The sequence below is a fragment of the Daucus carota genome, chromosome 2, assembly GCF_001625215.2.
Source record: "Daucus carota subsp. sativus chromosome 2, DH1 v3.0, whole genome shotgun sequence".
In the NCBI taxonomy this organism is placed as follows: Eukaryota; Viridiplantae; Streptophyta; class Magnoliopsida; order Apiales; family Apiaceae; genus Daucus; species Daucus carota.
The window spans coordinates 37168656-37192345 of NC_030382.2; the positions used below are offsets into that span (position 1 = coordinate 37168656).

General features: G+C 34.3%; 1 protein-coding gene across 2 annotated transcripts; it reads right to left on the reverse strand.

Moving 5' to 3' along the window:
* Positions 1–2533: 2533 nt before the first annotated feature.
* Positions 2534–22028, reverse strand: LOC108206162 (uncharacterized). 2 transcript variants are annotated; one of them, XM_017376371.2, is made up of 16 exons: positions 21684–22028; positions 21015–21138; positions 20324–20517; positions 19988–20118; positions 19606–19866; positions 18912–19052; positions 18379–18630; positions 17079–17219; positions 16696–17007; positions 16349–16522; positions 9052–9961; positions 8712–8902; positions 7602–7709; positions 5876–7399; positions 5575–5782; positions 2534–3484 (listed from the first exon to the last, which is right to left on the reverse strand). In XM_017376371.2, exons 1-16 carry the CDS (start codon positions 21766–21768, stop codon positions 2814–2816), a joined length of 5427 nt encoding a protein of 1808 aa, XP_017231860.1. In that variant the 5' UTR covers positions 21769–22028; the 3' UTR covers positions 2534–2813. The 2 variants fall into 2 exon arrangements, with proteins under 2 accessions (XP_017231860.1, XP_063943421.1); XM_064087351.1 differs by lacking the exons at positions 19606–19866; positions 19988–20118; positions 20324–20517; positions 21015–21138; positions 21684–22028 and having other exon boundaries at positions 18379–18625; positions 18912–19049.
* Positions 22029–23690: the final 1662 nt, after the last annotated feature.

Genomic DNA, 23690 nt, shown 5'->3' on the forward strand with positions numbered 1-23690 from the left:
AAAAACTGTTGTGAGAGACCAGGACCCAACTAAAATTAGTTAATGTGGGGTACAAGATCTAGTGTTCGACAAATTACAATTATTTATTAATTTATATCAAAATAATTGATTAATTTAGTAATATGTTGGAGATATACTCTTATGATTATATTTCAAAGTTTTCATTTTAACGCCTTCATCAATTAAAATATATTAAATTAATTTTAGTTAAGAAAGTAGAATATCTATCAGGTCCACCAAAACATACCTAAGATCCACTTCATAATTTATAAACTAAAATAAATCGGTATTTATGTATAAACTACGCATTTTGTATTGTGTAATACAGTATGTATATAGTGAAAATAATGCAAATGTATGCGGTGTGTGCCCATTATTCAGTAATTGCAGAGGCAGAGTTGTTTTCCTCGTATAACTTTGGGGTGTGCTTTCCTTTCCCAGGTATGATTCATCGCACTTGGTCATAGTAACCCTCGTATCATTTTAACCAGCAGTAAATAAACATATGTAATTATAATATCAAAAATATTTTTTGCTTCAAAAAAAAATATATATCAAAAATATTTTTGACTTGTTCGTTTACAAAATTATTTGTAAACAACTTTTCTAGAAATTCAACATGAATAAGTGATACAAGCATATAAATCGAAATATAGTTTAGTTTATAAAGTAAGTTATCAATCCCAAATAAAGGTCCTGGTCTCAATATATGTATTTTGAGAAGCTCTTATCCAACGCGCATTTTTTTTGATTGTTGAATAGTACATCCAATTGGTTAAGATCATAATAAAATTTTGTTATGTGCAGCATCTTTAATTTTGTTATGTGCAGCATCTTTTTAGCTGAAATAACGTTTAACTGTTTATTGATTTTTTTCACTGAACGACTAAATTAACTATATTACCTAATCAACGAAGAAAAGATAACACAAAATTTATTATAATCCTTACATTATTTAACGATTATAAACCTCTGTGTCGGATAAACTCTCTCCTGCATGGCCGACCAAAACCCCCAAACTGGACATCGTTCTGAGTGGGAGAAGAATGTAAATACCCCATGAGTTGGGTCATCAGCAATTAAATCATAAGGTCCAAAAAAATCATGAGCTTGTGTGGATTAAAACCTGAGTATACAGGGCCCATCATATATATCTTCTTCTTTTTCTGGACCTCGTGGCCCGTTACATCAGTTAGCATTTATATATAATTAATTTAATTTATTTGCTCAACAAAATAATAATAACTTAATATCGCTCAACTACTGGGCAATAAAGATTGTTGCAACCAAAGGTAGTTATAAATCGCTATGTAGGAGTCGACAAATTCAAACACGGGAAAAGAGTATAGTCGTCTTGACATGATATTGATAGATGATATCAATAAATTAACCATTAATGATGTATGTTTGTTGGTTATTCTTTTATAATATTTGTTTTTTTCATCGAACATGTTTGTTGTTGTTAATTTTATATTATTTATTTTGTGTACATGAAAATATGGTGGAGAAGGTAGGGGCGCCTCTCACATCGCTCCGTTCTATTTTTCTAATTTTCTGAAATTTTAAAAAATATCAAAAATTAGAACTATCTTTTTTAGTTTTGGGTATATTAGAAACAAGTTTCAGAATCTGATTTTGTTTTAGATTATTTATTGAATATAGTAGCTTGAAAGTTTTAATCTGATTTTGTTTCAGATTATTTAATTATGAGAAAGAGTAGCACACTAAGTCTCTCTGCACTTATAAATACTCCTATAGATAGTAAGGTTTTGGATCATCTAAACACAACCTTTTCTCTCTCAATACTACAACCTCACGGATTTAAGTTAGATGTTTTTGTGCACAATCAATCCAAAAAAATTGGCGGAAAGTGACAATGCAAGAACATGATTACTTTTAAAAAAAAACACAAATAAAATTAAGATTCATCGTGCTTTAAATTGTTAATTACGCATATTTTTTTTTTTCATTTTTTCACCATGAATTATAGTCCAGTTTTGCAATTTTATATGTTAGTATTGGTATTACATCAAGATTTTTATAATATAAATTTTATCCTACATTTATTAATTTTGAAACGTTAATATATTTTTATTGACAGTCAGAAAATATTTTATTATACAAATATCAATATTAAATCATTAATATAATTTTTATAAGCCGCCGCAACGCGCGGTTTCTCAACTAGTTTATATATAATTAATTTAATTTGGATGCATTTGCCTACTACGTTCACTTTCGGCCTCGTTTGGAACTACTCGTCATCTCGTATGAAATCTATACGAATCGTATGCCTTCTAATGTAATGTACTCCATTTGGCACCCTGAAATTCATCACCACCACCACCACAAAGCTCAGTACAAAAAACCTGCATCATCCCAAGCGGCAAAACAGCAGAAGTAATGGAAGAATTTTTAATATAGAGTAGAGTCTGACTGCATTATATAACAGCAGAATTCTAAATTAGTACCCGAAAGGAAAGAACGTCGTTTAGTAAGTTGGCAACTATGCAGTAGAGTAAGTAGAAGACAGTAGACAACAAACCCCGGTAGCTGCATGCATCAGTCAGCCATGAAAACATATCAATATTCTGCACTCAGGTATGTATCTACATATTTGGTTTGCAATCAAGTCCAGTAAACATGATAGTATATTGGATTTGGAAAAGAAAAGCAGTCAATGGCAATGCAGGACATTATATTGCATACAAGATTATGTACCAAAAAAATCTTAATCTAAAGAGTAACAATTTTGATTGGGTGGCTTTGATCAGGAGGGGCCATGGGGGAGTGAGTGAGATGATATTGGCATGCTACTTCTGGTCAGATGACTTGGCATCACAAGCGTATGCACCAGATGCAAACCTGAAAGGCGGTAAATGTGGTGCAGGGGCACGGGCACGATTCTCACTTCCAACTCTTAGGTTTCCCGTTAAAGGGCTGATGGGATTATTCTGAAGGGGTGTGGTTGGAGTGCTTGAGAAAAGAGCAGCCGACTGTTGAACAATTTGGAGTGGTGGAGTACTCCGCTGGTGGGCTGCAGATTGAACACCTGAAGGTGAGACGGCAAGGGGAGAAATCCTCAATGATGGATGTAACAGTGGCGTTATATTCTGTGGGTTGGCTGCCGGTTGGCCAGCGGAAAATGAATCAGAAATGACGTTATTACCAGGCCCAGGCTGCATCGGCAGAGTTGAACAGTGCTGCTTCACTGCCAGTTGGCTACCTGAAGATGAAGCAACAGGTAAAAGCCGTGCACCATGTTGTGATAGTGAAACCGTATTCTGCTGACTGACTGCTGGTTGGCAAGTTGTAGTCGTAACATTATCTAGATGAACCATTGATGAAGGTTGTGAAGTTAGAACTGTATTCCGTTGACAGCCTGCAGGTTGACCAGCTGAAGATTTAACAGTGATGGCAGCTGACGTAGATGCAACACTTGGAGGTACCTGATTTAAGGGCTGCACAAGACCATGGTGCACACCTGCAGGAAAAGAGGCAATCAGTATATAAAATTCCCCACGAGTGACCAATTTACGAGAGTTAATTATCCATTGTTGCTAAGTGCTAACAAAACTATCTCAAATTATTGAAAGATTAAAATCACACTACTCAAATTATTGTGTCAATATATCTTATAGACCTAGTCAACAATAATTAGCATAGAACATGAAACAAAGACATGCATGCATTGATATAAATGTCGCTTGATGCAGGAAGGATTTTAGAACACTAATTTCTTGAATAAAAACAACTAAAAGATGATCATACGAGGAAAAAACCTACTACTCCAAGGATTTCCCGGCCGCAGATGGGATAATTATGTCGGATCGCAACCCAACAAAGAGACCAAATTCAATATTCATTTATATTCCAATAGTCAAGCCTAATATGAGATGCAGAGATTACAATGCTTATATAGGGAATAGAAACCCTAATAATATAACCTACCAGACTCGGGACATTTGGCAAACCTTTAAAAAAAATGATTTTAAGTTAAATTAAAAGGACATGCGACAATTAAACTTTTAAGTTACTTTTGTGTTTGGATGAATTTATTTATCATAATTGTGTAACTTATGAGTTGTTAGAAATTTAAAATAACACGAGAATCAGGGGTACATTTGGATGTTGACCTTAATCATTATCAAAATAATTTACTAATAAAATAAGTAGCTAAAAGTACCACCTCCAGCCTAATGCTGACTTTAAGTTATTTTTTGAGTAACAGTATTACTAACACACCATTTTAAAGTTTAAGTTAGAAGGCCTATGTTTAATGCAGAGTTAAACAGGCTCCAGCATACGTGAGAGGCGATCGCACCTGAAGCACTTCATGAAATCTTTAGTCCTACATCTTTCTCTCACTTGAGAAACTATTTTGTAAAAATAAGTAAATATATTATAGGTTGTGTTTACTTGGAGTTGGATATCATAAAATGGGTTGACAATGCAATGAAATTCGAAGTAATTTCCAGGTATGCGATCACAAATTTCATTGATTCGTCAATTCCATTCCATAAGTTTATTTTAAGCTTGAAATCTGGCCCAACTCAATATAAACAGGCATTCCTTCTTGCACCATTCCCCTCGTAAATCTTACTCCCTCCGTCCCATTGGATTGTATACGATTTCCTTTATGGGACGTCCCATCAATTGTATACATACCAAAAATAGTAAGTTTTTATAATATAAAAACTTAACTACACCCACTACTTTCTTCCACTACACCAACTTTATACATTAAATATTAGTAGGTCCCACCGCTTTACTCACACAACACTCATTTTACACATTAAATAGTAATAGGTCCCACCACTTCACCCACTCTTCTTACTTTTCTCCACTAAATTACACTTTTTCTTAACCTCCGTGCCACTCCCCATATGTATACTAATCAATGTGACGGAGGGAGTATCATACAAATTTTAAACTTTTTTTACATTTTTCTCACCTCCCTAAATGCATCTCTTACCCTTATTTTCCTCTCCTTCCAAGTGAACACAGTACTAATCTCCTGAAGCCAAACTCTTGATAAGTAATTTGTATAGGTAGAGCCAAAAAGTGGAAACTGCCGACCTTTCTTGTGGCAAAGACTCTCTGACTTTCTCAATGTATTATCCGTTTAAACATTGGGTTGCATACCCTCACCAGTAGCATCAGAAAAATAACAGGAGACCAGAACTCTTCTACCCAATTACCACTATCTGATATGCAAATCACAAGGAGAAATCGTGCAACCTCAAATTTACATGTTATATACAGAATTTAGACATAACCCCAACATACTTATAAAAAGCAAATGCAGAACAAGACATAATAAGTCTATTTACATGAAGCAGGCAACACTTTAGCATACAATAAAAGGCAGGACCAAACAATGCCTAATCATGTCAAGTCTCCTTCTGGAACTGATACGTAATAACATGAATCAACATAACTACCAGAAAAAGTTTATCAACTTTCAACAGATGAGGTACAGGGTAGGTAACAAGCCCCCATGACATGTACACACACACACACACACACACACACACACACACACATAACTAATCAAAAAAAGGAAAGGCATACCTTGTTGCATTCCATTGTACGTAGAAGGTTCCATGCACTTGCACCTAAAAGCATCAGCCAGTAATCCATTCATAAGAACTTTGTTATGATTATTATCAAGTTCTTTCTTCTTCTGCTGGAACACCACATCAAGATCCTTACAATTATCTTCATATTTCTTATGAATTTGAGTGATAAGTTCTTCAAACTCGGATTTTAGTCTCATCTTCTGCTCAAGAAAAAGTAAATTATAAGTGACAAGGAAAAAACTGTAATTATCACAAGATAAAACTTCAACGAAAACTTCCAAGTGAGAACTGACCGCATCTTCATGAAGCTTGATAGTTTGTTCAGTTTCCTTACTAATCCTCTCCAGTTCTTCCAGGAGTGGGTCACTAAATAAAGTCGGCTTCAGGATTTGTGAGGGGACCTGGTGTTCAGCAGGCAATGGAAGGTCTTGAAATCCTTGAACAACAGACATATCTACTTCACTAATAACAGCTTGTCTAGGAAGCTCTGTTCTTGGCACAGCCTCAGAGTTCAGGGGAGATGTATTGGACTTGGGTGGCTGATGATCAAGTGTACTAGTGAACAGCAAATCAGACTTATTTTGCTGAAGCGGAGTTTCTATCACATCAGTTGGGGGATGCAGTTCCACATTTGACTCAAGATGCTGAACTTGACTTGGAAGCTGTTCTGCGTGCTCGACAATTTGTTGCTGAATCTCAGGTTGATTTTCTGCAAGATGCCTCACCCGATCATCATCAAGAGGATTCACTTCCACAATTTGACCAGTCACTTCCTCTATGATACTTTCTGGTGTCAAATCATTCTCGGAAACATTTACAAGCCTATTGGCCTGACTGCCTAATCCACTAGGGTTCAGACTTTTAGCCATGTTCTCTGCCGCATCATTCTTACAATTTGGATTTTCTCTTAGAACATCAAGGCCGTCTCTTCCATCCTGATTTGGATCAGTTGTACAACCACTAACAGCAAGCATCTTACCTGTAGTTAATTCACTTGGAAAATCATCAGGATATCTAGATGGAGTTACATGGCTTTCAGAAACATTTGGAGACACATGTTGACTAGCCTGAGAGTATCCCAGCTCGTTCTGAACATCACATTGTTGCAAAGCCAGCTCATCCTGACCAGCAACTTTGGTAGCAATAGATGCTGATTTTAACCACTGCTCAACCTTGCTTCTCTCATTTGATAATGCATCCAAATGCTTTGCTTTTGATTGTTCAAGACTTATCTCCTTCTGACATTTATGCACTTCCAATTCCATTCTGTATTTTTTATCTAAATTCTTCAACTTATCCGTTCTGATAGGCATAGGCTGCTTAAACACTTCTGCTAACAAAACTGATCGCACCTTACGCCAACTTTCAATTTCTTTTCTCTTGAACTCCCAATCGTTGTTCATTTTTCTGATTTCTTCTTCATGTTTCTGTTTCACTTTTTCTATCCGCTTCTTACATTTCCTCTGGATCAGTTCGAAATTGTTTTCTATATCTAGCCCGTATCTTTCATTATCTTGAGATATCTCATCAGTAAGTAATGTTTCCCTCATTTCTTCAAGCTCCGGTTTCACAGTTTGCAACTGTGACACATTCTCATTGAGTGTTCCTTCTTTTAAATTTTTAACTCCTGATACGCCACCATCAGATAAATCTGATAACATATTCTCTTCAAATGTTTTCACTAATATCTGAACAATGGAAAAATATAGAGCATCTGCCTCTTCTTCATTACATCTAAATTCTAAATGTTTTTCCGCCAGTAAAAGAGAATCTTTCTTATTAACCTTCTGTTTTAAAAGTGAAGCTGAACCCCAGCACTGAAACAGAAACATAACCAGCACTTCAATAATCATTAGATTTGAATCCAGCATACAGAAATGACACTAAATAAGACATAAACTAGACATATGGCAAGAAAAGAAATTATAAACAAGCAGGTTAGATGTCATGAAATCTAAAAACGATGAGCTGGTTGCATGTATTTCTTATTGGAACTTTTTAAATCAAGGAGACTCTTACCAGAGCTATAAGGAATGCCTGCAAAGTACTTGCTGAGCAATTATTATTGACTTTATATATAGAGATAACGTATTCGAGAAACCGTTCTGCCATCATCTTGACTTCATCCTGAATATTGCAACGTCAGATCACAGATTTTTAAAAACAACTGCAACCACTCTTATAATACATCAGAAATAAAAATACCACTTAATCGAACACAGCATAAGACCATGGAGAAAAAAATGGCGCATAGAGTGAATTTAGGAGCTTAGATTATATACTTTGTACTGTAGGCTTGTACTAAAAAGATTATGAGCTACCGCCTACAAGATCAATAGAGTAAATTTAGGAGCTTAGCTTATACACCTTGTAATCCTAAAACTGGTATAACATAATAGAAGAGTGTCAAATGAAAGAAAGCATCTCCCTAGTAGGCTGAAAAGGTTTAGATCATTCAGGCATCATCTTTATCTCCATGATTCAACTCAAATTATTTTCTTTTAAACAACTATTCCACACTTTATAAAATCGGCATCAGCATTTAGATGTAAATCTGGTAAAGTTTTTGTCAACATTATGCAGTCACAAAATTGGCTTATATAATTATTTTTAACTTTGCATTTTTAGATGTTGCGATGTTTGTGTAGCAACAAGTGATCTGGTTTTGGCAATGTATTCATCTAGTTCTGGTGGGTTTAGGTTACAGATTTTCTTTCGGTTTAAGATATTCTTCAGGTGAAATATACCAGCACCCCTACTTGTACACACCATCCCAGACATACCTTAATATCTCCCAAACATACCTTAATATCTCCCACTCCAAAATAGGGTCCAGGAAGGGTGAGATTTACGCAGACCTTACCCGACTCCTACCACCCCTCCCTGTGCATCTATTGCTCAATGTCTTGGCCCAACATAATATATGTATTACTAGAAACTTGAAAAGCAATCTCATCTTAATATTTAGGCCAGTCATCAACAGCCTAATATATCAGAAATATAAAAAAAAAATTATTATACTAGTTACTAACTTATCACGCCAAAATCCCATGTCACCATTAAAGATAATAAAAAAGAAAGAGCAAATAGAGCAATACAAATATTAGCAACAGTTTAAGAGCTGCATACCGAATATTTCAGAATCTCACAAAGCTTCAAAAAATCTGGCTTTACAAGATCAAAATTTGTTTGTGCATCAGGCAGCATGCTCTTCTCAGATACAATTGTGGGGGCAGTGCTAGGGTGAAGAAGGTTGGTTGCACTAGCACCTGGTCTTTTTGAACAGCACAAATCATAATCTCCTTGAATGCCATGAGCCCCTACAATAAAGTGAGAAGATTTAAACCAGACATTAGTATAGTATATATCTTTCAAAAATCTTTTAACGTGTAAATTTTTCCTTTGTACTCAGTATCACTTAATGAGACATGATGATAGCCATCGGAGCCAATAGCAACCTGGTGATTACCTCCAGTCTTGTCTCGTTCAAGCCCAGAATTCAAAATGATAGGATAAGAGCTATTGGTCTCTCCATTCTTACGCTTCTTTCCAACTTCAACAGCTCCACATTCTGCACTCCTTGGTATATCATCAAGATATTGGCCTTTTCTCCGATGCCTCTGAATTTTCCCGGATAGAAATTTCCACTTAAGAATCCTTCTATTCAACAAATTTGACCAAAAATTCTGTGGATGTTCATTATCAGACAACTGAATTTGTCGTTCTCCCAACAACTTCAGATTTGAATAGTAGATTCCACCTCTCTGCTGAATCTTACAAATGCTAAAGTTGTCCATACCATCACATTCACCATTTTGAGAAAGTAACGCCGAGATTTCATTCATTACTTTGCTCGAAATTTCATGTTCAGACGAAACGTTCATTTCAGCTGTACTATGAAATTCATCCAGCCTATCGAGTAAATATGATGCACCCCACATTAGTAATGTGTTACTAGTAGCACGATTTATGCTATCTAAGTTGCTCTCAAGGATGTGTCCCTGCTTAGCAAGAATCAAAACTTTTTCTTCAACAGTAAAAGCTGAATATAAACGAAATATCTTTATCTGTTTGAATTGTGAAGTAATTGATATTTTGTTCAGTGCTTTTACATCATTTGCTGGATTCCAGTCACTGTCAAATATTACAATCGTGTCCACTGACACAAGTTTAATGCTTGTGAGACAAGCACGATTTTCTAATAAGAACATAAATCTCCCATTCCCCTCGTTAAAATTGTTCAATGCTTTTTGCTTTAATTTAATTGAAGTCACCCCCCTGTCAATGCGTTCAAAGGTATCTCCACCAAATCTCTCCCTCAAGAAATCATCCAAAATATCTCCTAATCCCATTGTGTCCCTTCCAGATCCAGCTACCGACTGTAAGAATATATGCATATTACGATAAAGTGATAGCAGATATAAATATTACTTCATATAGCTTGGTAGCCAGAAAACTATAACAAAGACATTAATAGGACCTCAAAATTTGAACCAAGATAATAATGGAACAAATATAGGTGCAAAAATCATAGTTGCAGATCTGTAAAATTACTACACATTAAAAATGACAAACATCTGAAAAGATCTGAATGTTGATGTATGTAAAGAGCAGTGAGACTTAAAAGATAGTACTCGCTGATCTATGCAATTAAGTAGGCATACAGAGTGGTAGAAGATGTTGACATTTATGTGTCAAATACGAACAGTGTACATATGTTTAAATGAACTTTAAGAGGCCGCTCTAACATTCATCACATACACAAGGTAATCACATTATATCATGGCAGCAGACAATAATTACACTCAGTGAGGAAAGGAGGAAAGGGAAGAATATATATGAGGCCAAAACCAGAGACCAAAGCATACAGCTCTTAAAAGCATAAATATGCCTTTCCTTAAAGGTCCTTACAGAAAGTGGTTTAGGATACGGGCATCAGACGACCTAATCACGGACCAGGTTTTGTGCCTCGAATGTAGCACAACTGATCCTTGAATTGTGTGATTGTAATCCTAAATAAAGCCAATATCAAGCCACTTGTAGTAGGTAGCGAAAAACATACAGATTACTCATTTAAACAGGACTGCATGCTTCAGTATATATATTCAGTGGCTGCTCTACCCTTTACCAATTCATACACCTAAAGTCCTAGCTTCACAAGAGGTACATAGAGGGCACCGCCACTATCAATTCTAAATGTAGCAACAAAATATCGAAAGTGAGTGGGATTTGTAACTGTGAGACTGGGTGTATCGAGTCCAATTAAAAAGCAACAGCCATATGTCAATTGATGGGCAGATGGGCACAGTTCACCCTTAATTGTTATTATACTCTGGGTGCAATTACTCGAGGCATCCTCAAGCAATTCAAAGCTTTTGGTCATAGCATTGCTTGCAGAATTTTGTATACACACACACATATATATACATACATACATATATGTATATATATAATGAACAGACATCCACATCCATGTTGCCACCTACGTATATACTCCCTCTGTCCCACTCATTTTTATACAGTTTCCATTTCGGGACGTCTCATCAATTGTATACATTCCAAAAGTAGTAAGATTTTATACTATAAAAGTTTAACTACACTCACTACTTTCTTCCACTACACCTATTTTATATATAAAATATTAGTTGGTCCCACCACTTTACTCACACTCCACCTATTTTATACCTTAAATATTAGTTGGTTCCACCACTTTACTCACACTCCACCTATTTTATACCTTAAATATTAGTTGGTCCCACCACTTTACCTACTTTTTATTACTTTTCTTCACTAAATTACAAAGTTTTCTTAACCTCCGTGCCACAACCCATATGTATATATAGGGCTGGCACTTTCGGTTTTCGGGTCGGGTTGAAAGTTGCGGGTCAAAAATTTTACCCGGCCCGAAATTTTAATGGGTCAGAATACTCAACCCGAACCCGACCCGAAAAATAATATTTATTATTAAATATATTTTTTAAATCCAAATAAATTAATTTTTATTAAATTAAATAATTTTTTTATTATATTTAACTAATAAATATTATAAAATGATATAAATATATATAATAATTATATTGTATATTAATTTTTGGGTCAATTTCAGGTAACCCGAATTCAAACCGAAAATGACCCGCCTGAACCCGAAAAACTCCAGCCCGAATTCGTATTTTATGGGTCGAATTCATGTCAAGTTGTCGGGTCAGGTCCAATATTGCCACCCCTGTGTATATAACTCATTGGGACGGAGGGAGTAACCAATTTATCATAATCGATTAGTTAACATGTTGGTTGTACTTAAAAGCAATTTTTAGAAGGTTAGTCAACAGGGGAATCAGTTGGTATTGAATCTTCCTCTAGAAATTTCTTGTTTCTTTTTTGGACATCTTATATTATATGCATTTTTAAACCAGACAAGGATCTGAGAAACCAGATACATATGAAATCTAAAGGTATAAGAATCGAACTTGAGTTTGAGTTAAGAAGGCTAAGTGCTTCTGACTTTGTCAATTCTTGAGCCTTCCATTCCACGTTTTAATGAGCTCCCTCCGCCGTCCAGATCCAAAGGGATCCGGTGCCCAACTACCAACTCCTCCCATATTTGCCCAGGGTAGATCGTCCGGGAGCAGCTTCCTTAATCCGATTAATATTGATTTATTTTATTCAATCAATAATAAGTAAGGCGGTTTTGGACTGATTATTTGATTCTGATATTGTTGTCCTATTTGGACGTGACTCATTATTTCGATGAATCATTTCTTTGGACAGAAGATATTTATTAATTTATTATTTATTAATAAAAAGGGGTAGTAATAAGTCATAGAAAAAAAATATGTTATAGGCCCTCTATGATGTATTTTAGTGTGTGTGCATGTGTTTGTAATGAACAGACATCCACATCCATGTTGCCACCTACGGGAAAATATATTTTCATATAAGACTATATGAGTCAAACTTAATGCAACCTTTACATCTATAAAACTTTATTTCGGAGTTAAGGAACACATGTTCAGTTCTTGTGTCCAGCAGTAGCTCAAAAGTAATTTACGTTTTGCATCCTAGTGCTTGCTTGACTGAGTAGAGAGTCTTTTATTTTTGGACAATATAGTTATCTAGTTAAAACTTAAACCTATAGGACATGAAACCATCCACTGCATTCGGCTATAAAGTAGGATGAACTCTGACCTTTAAAGGGGCATTTGATTTGTTTCTATTGCTAATATCTACATCCTTTTTCCTTGGCCAGGATCTTCATCTCTTTGTAATAAAACCCTGATTCTATATGCTTACCATCAAATGTCAAATCAAGGCATCATTTGGGAGGTAAATGAAAGACCATTACAAAACCATTTCATCAGTTCATCAAAGTCTAGAACTATTAAGGCTCGTCAAAATCTAGAACTCTTAAGGCGTAAGGGTCTGTTTAGGAGTGTTTTTCCAAACTGTTGTGCTGGTAGAAAAAATGCCGGTTAAAAAAAGTAGACCGAGAGTTGTTTTAAGAAAAGCTATTTTTAGATTTACCAAACAAATGTTCACCTGCTTTTCAGCAAAAAGCTATTGTTGTAAGCAACACCAATACCAAACGGGGCCTCAAGCACAAAGGTAAACTCAATAAACATATTGCTACAACAAATACCAAAAGGGGCCTCAAGACCAAAGGTAAACTCGATAAAGCGTATTGCTAAAACGCTGAATTTCACAGTCTAGACATCACGGTGCAAACCACAATACAAGGTGCAGACTAGACTACAATAGTGCAAGTGTAAAAAATAGGAATCCAAAGAAAATTGCTACTAAATAGTAAAAGTAATCTTCATTTCCAAATAAAAATGAGAACTTTATTGTTATGATCCTCTATTTTAAACCACACACAAGCTTTACTCGGACTTGGGTATAATCACTCGACACACATATTTCAAGCCAAAAACATACAAAAAGTTAAAACGCCGTCAAGTCTCGGACTTAAAGATGTATCTATGTAAGACACTTCTAGCGGGGTCCATATAACATGACCTGAGATCTGCTAAAATTGATTCTTGCTACGCAAATGTCCCAATTAGGTGAATGACTATCAAAACAATTCGATGGAGGCTAGAAATCAGCTATGAGGATGTCAAAAAAACACAAATGAACCACAAATTCAAGTAGAAAATACAGAAAATTAAGGTGTCAACGCATTAAATATCCGATCGGATCACTAAACAAACGTTTAAAATCCCTTCTAAAATTACAGTCTGATTGATAAGTAAATGGAATGGATATGAGTTGGCCTGATGATTTCTATCCTTCAACATATAATGTATTTAAGATAAGTACATAACCTAAACCCTAATAAATTTTTTTGGAGCTGCACCAACCCACCAACTCTCACTTTCCAATGCCCAAGTTCAACTACTCTCACTCTGAATAAATTTCTCTATCGCATATCGAATAAAATTTCTTCGCTTGTGTTTCATGTTTATTTATATATGGTATGTATTTCCTGCCTTATTCAAACATTATAACATTATTTACATTTGTACTCCCATATTTGATGAATTTTACGATTCACAAAATACCAAAAACCATATCAGTCCTTTAACTGCATCTTATATCAGTTTTCATCACTCCATTAACCAGACAACTGCCCAACTCTCTTAATTATCCGCATTGACCGGAGCAGATGCAATTCAACTGTGGGAATCATAGAAATTGACATTTCATGATAGATTGCTTGTTTCGAAAAACCTAATATTTTGTTTTACAAGTTCCATGATCAACTCTTTATAATCTTTCTTAAGATTCCAAACCCTAATTCATACTGTATGAGAACATGGCACTGATAGATACATGTTATTTGTTAATGTATGATAAGAAAAGAAAGAAAGGATGTCCATTTCATTTCTAATCCAAAGATATGTATTAATTATTAAATGGTTTTCAAGTATTTTATGTACAAAGAAATTTCATTATAATAAGCTAGTTGGAACTTTCCGGCTGATATGATTTGTTTGATTTTCTTATCTATAGTATCGTACTAGTTGGGTCTATATGAATATACTGTTCTTACCAAACAAGAATACATCTCTCTTAATAGTTCAATGCAAATCACCTAATATATATAATCACATGGTTGGATTATTCAAATGTTCTGTGTTTCATCATCTGCTGTGCACATAGGTAAATTGTGTGTAATATAAGCCCAACTCAAATTTCTTCTTGAATATCTTCTAGTTGTATTAAGATCATACTCAGTTTAATTCTTATCTTTTCTTCACGATTCCAAGTTACTAGTTTGTTCTTTATTTAGCAAGTAGTACGATTTTTACTTTAGTCCATACTAGGATTTTTAGCTCAGAATATGTTGGTATATTTACCTGAAACTGAATTGAGTTTGTTTTAATAATATAACTTAGGGAAGTATTTATTTAATGCACTGTTGATTTGGCTTTTAATATATGAGTATTTGGTTAATATTAACAAAATATAATTAGACGGGTCCAATCTAAGATCGGACATAAATTTTGCCTACTCCTATCTTAATCCAATCTGATTTGAGGTCTACAGAGAATAATAGATATTGAAGTACAAACATGGGAGAGATTATATAGGTAGAAACCCTTGGAGAGAGAAAACTAGTTACATATATTTGAGAGTCAGTGTGAATTTGTTGTTTAGTAGTAACTGTAAGTCTACAATCTTCATCGTAGAGTTCCCTTTCCTCAAAATTCATATTCAAAATATAGATGAATAATAATAACAATCTAGACTTGCGTACTTATAGACAAAGACGGTTCGACTATCCTTGACTCAAGTATTGATCATGCTAACATTATTCCCTACTGTCAATATTGCAACAAAATATAAAACAGATTCGTTAAGACACTAGATTTTTTGTAAATTACATTATACTATATTTTCTTATAATATATTCTTGTTTAAATTGATGGTTAAATGTTTTTACGAGGATGAAAAAACCACAAAAATAGTGTTCAGGAAATCAATTATTTATTCTTTACGAAAAATATATTGTCTTATGCTGAATGACACCATATTTTATGATTTAAAAAATGCACTTTTTTTTTAAATAGTATGTAATTTAGATATGAAATGTTCTCTGCAAAATACTATACTTTTACTTAAAAGCCTATATTTTGCTTCTTCCTAAAATTATTTCGTTAAACACGTAAACAAAAGAAATGTATTGTGTTCAGCGAACGAAAAGATATGGCTAATAATTAAAGTAAAATCCTAGGGCTGAATTGGTTTGGACCTCTATTTCTTACCAGACTGTTAACTTTATTCATACTCTATAGCCTATATATAGAGAAAGTGCAGTGGTCAGTCTGCGATATTCATGGAAGACTTCCTTTTTTTCACAAATCATATTCAGATCATAAAGTTATATAACAATCAAGACTTAAGAATTTTTAGGCAAAGATGATCAATTAAGGAATCATTTTCTTTAATAATGACTAAACTACTTATCAAGTTATCATGCTATCATCATTCCTGTCAACTACCATTCATACTGCAACAAAAGAATTTGACAAAATACCCGCAATACTAAATACGAACATGGTAATATCCCAACATTATTAGGTAAACTTTCAGCTCCTGATGCCACTTGATGCACAATAGGATTAATCAAGATTAGGATGAAGGATGAGCACTTATTTAACGAATGCAATCCTACATCATAGTTTATAGGAGCATAGTAACACGAAGCAAGAGAATCACATAGGCATTGAAGAACAAATATCCTAAATCATTAACTAGTCACACACCTGAAATAAGATTAGAACTCTCAGCTGTCGTCTTTTAATTTCCGAAAGTATAATCTCCAGGAGTTGTAATTTTCCACTGGCTTTTATCTCCGTATCCAAAAAATGAACGGGAGGAATATCTTTAGTAATCATCCGTTTAAGGGAAGAATCAACTGTGTAAGGATGGTCACAGCTCTGAAAAGCCAACAAGTGCAATATGACATCAGTGAGGTTATACACATTAGACCTCTATTTGTATCACAATCAGAAATAGGGAACTGTATACAATTTGCAAGCACATATAAAGTGGGGATAAAGGAAGCCACAGCCTTCTCATAATGGTGGAGCAAATGCCTAAGAAGCCTAACCTTTCGTGTTGACAAGACAATATTTCGGAGAGCCCCTACAGGATCAGTCTTGGAATATGAGCACAGCGATAAAGAATTAGATAGAAGAGTATCACAGTACTGCTCAAGCTGGGCATTGGATAATATAGAAGGAACCCAAAACTCCACAAACTTGGAAGAGCTTGATTTGTCCTCACATGCAACATATCGTGACAGCCTCTCTCTCAATTTACAAAGATTATTGATTGACTCGGCATTTAGGACATCAATATTTCTGGAATCATTGGTAGATTCAAGCAATGACAGCAAATTTAAATATTCAGCGACATTATCCTGCAGAAACCTGACATTATCGATGACTACATTTCAATAACAAAACACAAAATGAAAAAGAAACAGCGTACCTTCAATTGACCGTTATAGAGAAGAATCTTTACACTAGCGGCTAACACCTTGATTTGTGCAAATTGAGATGAGACATTAGGTTGCTGGCACTCATCAACTATTACTACTTTCCATTTTATGTTGTTCAAAAATGGAAAATCCTGGAGAAATATATGTCTGAGGTAAATTTCAATACAAAACCAAAGAAGATTCATATTCTATTAACGTATCTGATATTCAATCTCTAAATAGGAAAATATACATCTAATGTAGAATATATTAGTGAGGGAAGACTTCTGTTACCAGACTCTTTGCTTTGCCTCAAGTCTCCATGTCGGACACTCAACACTCGGACATGGTAAGAACACTTGTTCTGTAAGCCGAGTCCAGGTAACAAAGACTCGAGATGAGAACAATTTCGTCAAAAAGTTTAAAAGGACTTCCATTCTGGTACTTAATACAACTATACAACTTATAATTTAATTCTCTCAGTCATGCCATTTCTCCACCCACCTGATCTCAGAACTAAACTATTGCCCCTTCTTTAAGCCAAAAATGGAAATGGAAATACTGTTTAAAGGTCACTAACAGTCCTCTTACCACTTAATAGCAAAAATAGGCCTCGTAGTATAACTTGTTGACTATTAATGAATCCTCTCATGCAGGTTTAACTTAATTTATACTTTATAGCAACAAAAGTTCCCACTTTTATTTCTAAAAAGAAGCAAAATATTTCATTGATTCTAATGTTGTATTATTAAAAGCTGGTACACATGTAAAAGGGACATCTGACTACATGTTTATCACATAATTTATTGTATGTTTGATATGCGGTCAAAAAGTAATGAGATCCATCAGTATTTACTCATATAAAGACAAGTGTAAGGGTCTCATGGTGAATATCAATGTAAAGTGTAGCTTGTTTTAGCGTCAATCAACCCGCATTTGAATTTAAAATTACAGAAGTTTAAGCATGCCATTCGGCCCATTCCCATACATTGTAGGGAGAGATACTAGAAGTACATCTTAGTGACAACACTATTTAAACCTATCAGCACCCATGTAAATATTCAGGATTGTCTTGGTTTTGATTAGAGTGCTGTTGAGCAATTTTTTAGAGAACTTGTACTTTTCAAATTTTCTAGTATGATATATCTCCTTGTATGTCATTCCTTTCTTGGGAGAAATATGATAAGCAAAACAAGAACAAATATGTTGTCTCCATCTTTGTTGATATTATATCCTTGTTAAAATTAGGGAAGTCCCAAGCAACAAACTCTGCATCAATTTCAAGCATAAAAGCTGGGCTTTATAATGTACCTCAACCACGATTTCCACTGAGGATAAAAGCACTTGAAGCATCATCCTGCCATCATCGTCATAAAACTCCAGCATCCTGATACATTGTCTGTTATGAATACTCCCATTATATACTACAGTATCTACAGATGGCACTGCACGCAAGAACCCAGCTTCCCACAGAGGAAGCAAACTAGAAGTTGTTACAATAAGGAAGGGCCAACAAGTATCAGACAGTGATAAAACATATAAAAGCGTCATCATAATTCTGTCCTGCAAACAAATGTATCTAACATTAGTTTCAACACATGAACAACCTACTTTGTACTGAAGAAAACTAATCTATTAGCATGAAACTTAGATTAAGTGCTAGACTCGACCAACAAAGAGTACTCTGTGTCAGCTTTATAATCTATATACAAAAAATGTAGCATGATCAAAGTATTCATGTTTGCACAGAAAGATAGCAATATATAAATAGAAATTAAATTATTATATATTTCCAGGATCCGTATAAAAAGTGCACAGTGGCGAATTTATGAAATGAGGATCACCTTATCATCAAATACAATTGTGCTCTGTCCTTTGTGCATAAACTCTCGCAGCTTGTTCACAGTCTCAAGGTGACTGGTATCCAATCCAGGTGGACTCCCAGCTGGAAGTTTCTGGAGTTCCACTAGCGACCCATTTTTATCCTGCAGTATCAACAAAATTATATCGTCACTAAAGGAGATATAAATTCAAGATGAGTTAATGGCCAAAGAGCTGTCCACAAAACACTGACCAAGTATGCTTAAACATTTAAAATACTGTTACGAACTACATGCCACAACTAAAAAGAATAATAAGCATTATTTTTATTTAAAAGTTTATGGCATGGTGCATCATATTCGTACATCCTTACATTTGGAAGGCCAGAACTGCTTTTAAATTTAAACAACTTAAAGCTGCAGTTAGTAAATGGGATTGCGGTACCAAATCAGCATAATTTTCGAGACCTATTAGGTACAAGCATGCTTAATTACTTCTTGGTCTCATCAAACTTGTTTAATTACTGAAACTTGTTAAAGGCTAGTACATTTCACCAGAAATTACATTTTATTATGAGTAGTTATTCGTTTGACAGTGTTCCTCGATACCCATTTCAAATGGTTAGAGTGCCAAAAAGATGCCAGAAGTTCATGAACTTAAAAATAATTCTTAGAAACTTAAAGCTTAAGCGGAATAGTATTATTAATTATAAGTTACCTTGTCAACAGAAGAGAAATTATCCAATGCCTTCTTGTGACGATTTTGGTACTCCTCTATAAGATTAGCACCATGAAGGCTTACAAAAGTGTCCAGCTCCCATGTGACACTTTCGTAATCAAGCCCACGCCACTTCACAAGCCACTCATATTGACAACTTGAAGTGTCATAAGGAGCATTGTTCTCCTGAGCGGCAGACAATAACAATCTTTTCTTCAATAATCGATGTGGTAAAACCCACTCTTCATTCCACCTCACCGCCTGGATGGGAAAAAAATTACAAGGTAGGACTAAGTAATTTGAATTTTGTAAATCATTTCACAATCCAGTGAACTGAATTGTAAACTGTTAACCGTATAAGGGACCTGGAAAAATGCTTAACCTCTCTTTCTTTCTTGAATTTTTCAATAAGCATGTCAGCTTCAACAGGCAACCGACTTGTCGGAATCCACTGGTTGTGAATGTGAGCTAGACCTTTATATTTGACAAAATATTGTTTTTCCTTCCGTAAACCTGGATCATAAATTAAGCTGCAATCAGAAAAAGTCCTGCGAACAAAGCTAAAAGAGAAAACTGGAAACCCAAATTTTCATGTTAATACCAACTTGAAAACACAAATTTGTTGTATAATCCATGCAAGTTAATTCATGCATATAACTTAAGGTGATAATTTTATTCTATTTTAGATGTCTATAAAAATCCGCTAATTCTCTCCCACCTTCAGCATCTGAGACCTCAGTTTCTCTAGCATTCCAGATTGCCTCTACATTATGAGACAATTGACAAGCACCAGCCTGCATTTTATTGTTCAGACATTGAAAGCAGTGCCAGCCTCCAACTGGGACAACCTCCGCAAAAGGATCTAAAGAAGATGGACCGCAGCTTGTCTGAATATACTTACCATCACATAACCTAGTACACCACAAAGTTTATTATCAAGATAGATATATAGATTTTCTGTTGAGCTGAGATAGATATAAATGTCTTACTACAACATAAGATTGTACTGAATAACTTGGCTTTTCAATAAGCATCATTTCTTCTCAAATACAAGTCTATAGCATTAAAATATCCGTAACTAGGTACATTTCAATCTGATAGTACGATAAATCAAGAGCACTCATTAAATCAATACATCTATAATATTTTGATTGTTCTTTCACTAGTTCATGTCAATAAACCTCCAACTGCAGTAAGATAATAAATAATAATGCATAGTGAGGAATGTTCACTGCTTAGTTGGGGCATTTTGAGGTTTGAACACACCAAATTCACAATTAGAAAAAGCATTAATAAAACATTATAATCTCAACTAAGCTCCAAACAAAATCCCACAAAGTTTGACAATCCAACAATCTGAGATCTTAAAAACACAAAAAGGGAAAAAGAGTGTGCATACATATAAGTACCTTTGCCTTTTCGAGCACACAACGCATGTGTTATAGTCAGTACTAGTTTTGCACCCAGGAGATGCATCAAGTTCCATGCACGAATCCCTTTTTCTTTTATCAGAGGACTCTAAATTATTTTTAACTGTGATAGCCAAAAACAAAATCCAATTAAACTGTATAATCTGCACAACCAAAACCTCATATTCTTTACATCAAAACATGGCTAGGGCAACTTATCAAACTTATACATATATATATGTGGACGCTCGTACGAAGACCAAAAAACCTCATGACAGCCACAAAATACAATGCACTAAGCAATTCACAAACCTCTGTTTTTGTACTTTACGATTAGCAGCAAACAAAAAAATCGAAATCCCCATAAATATGAACATTCTTACTCTAGGTCTATCAGAACCTCAGTTCCACCCCTGTTTTTACCAGTGCATGATCTCTCTCCACATTTACGAAACAAATGCGCAAAAAGATATACATAAAAAATAAACAGATAAACGAACAACAAACTACACAGACGAGAAACGAGCAACAAACTAACTACCCAGCTCAACTCAAAATCAGAATCTAATACCAAAACCCTAACAACAACAACAACACCAGCAAAAACGAGAAAAAATTATTAAAAAAATGTGAATAAAAAGTAAACACAACTTATAAGTGATAAAGAACCTGTATCACTCTTTTCCTGTGCTTTAAATAGTGATTTGAAAGAACGGCCAGTCCACGCTGGCTTTCTCTTCAACCTCTCGGCCATATCTAACACACACAACGATTTCAATAACTTTAGCGAATGATGATAAGTTTACAACTCGAGTGAGTAAGCAGCTTGTTTTCAAAAAACCCTAGCTTGGCAGATCATGAATACAGGTAAGGGCGTGTTTGGGGAATATATAACTGGGTGTGATTGGAAGAAATTGCTAGATTCGGGGGTTGAGAGAAGACTGTGTATGCACGCCAATGTTGTTTCTAGTATGCCCTGCGTAGGAGCATGAAACGGCAAAAGGCTGTCACAGGTTAATTGCACCAGAATAGCAAATGGCTTGTTATATATTGACAAAAAGAAATTTAAAGAAAGCGTCTTTATCTTTACAAAAACGAAAATATTTAGTGCACATAATTGTGTACAAATTAATTGTGTACAAAAACATGTACATAATGATATGTGGCACATATTTATTGGATGACCCCGCATTTACATCAACCACCTCAATTAAAACCCACCACATCACTTGCCACATCATTATGTACAAATTTTCTGTACACAATTATGTGCACCTAGCATTACCCTTACAAACATTACATAACATCTTTAAATTTTTTAGACAGGAATAACATCTTTAATGACTCAGACTAAAATTATACGTTCTCTGTTTCAAAGAATAACTTTTAACTTTTTGTATATGATTTAAAACCTGAAAAAAATATTTATATATTATCTTTCAAATTTTTTGAATAAAAATTTAGCATCTATATCTTTCACTAAATTTAGACATTATACATATTATTCAAGATTAATGAAATTTCAATTCATTTGCCTGATTTTTCCAATTCAGTAAAATTGGGTTCGTTTCAAAATTTTAGTGATCCAACTTTTGATATGAAACTTTCTTTCGAGTAATGTTTATTAGGGATTAAAAATATTTATATAATTTTGTATAAGTGTATGTAACTAGTTAAACCATGACATATATCCGTTGAATATGAAACTCATTAACTGATGAGAATATTTGTGTGACAAATTAACATTTTTTAATTTAGCAGGATAGTTGATCAAACACAAGTCTCTTGGCATAACTATAAAGTTAGACTATATAACCAAGTAAATAGGTAACAATATTTTATAAGAAACAAAAACAAATATTTTAAACTTAGATGCAATTTTTTGTAAAAACATTCTCACTGAAAATTGCAGTTGTGTGGAAATGTTAAGTCAAGTTCTTCATAAATATAAAAAGAAATTAAGTGGGTGTTTGTTTAGGACTTATAAGTCCAGCTTCTGGATTATAAGTTATGAGCACTTATTCGTACCGTTTGTGTAATAAGTTAAGAAGTAATTATAAAAAGCTAAGAATGCTAGCTTTTGTTTCCGGATTTCTACTTATTTCTCAAACACTTTAATCACTTACAAATCTTATCTTGTTTCTAACTTCTACTCTACTTATTTATTTTAAGCATGAAGCACTTATTTTAAGTTTATTCAAACGGCCTTAAAACGTATGAGAACTTGGACCTGCATGAATGTTTGTGATCATTCTTGTTTTTAAGTTGAAAATCCTAATTAATATTGGAACAAATTTATAATATATAAAAAGTTTGAAGATCTCGACAACTATCAATCATGGAAATAAAGGATGAATGTTTGAAGATTGTAATGTTTAACAAAGAACATTAGGTCAACTCAGATATAAAGATCTACATACTACATTTCTCGTCCCTTAAAGCTTATTACATTTACTATGTAGTATGTACCCCTCACAAACAAGCACCCCCTCCATCCCTCTGAATAGTTTATGTACACTGTTTACACGTATTTTGAGACTCTTATAAAGCACAAGTTCATAATATTTTTTTAAAATTTTCTTTTTTTTGAATAAAAATTTAAACATCAAACTTTTATTCAGAGAAAAAAAATTAAAAATATAGTATGGAACTACACTTTAAATGAGCGTGGAAAAA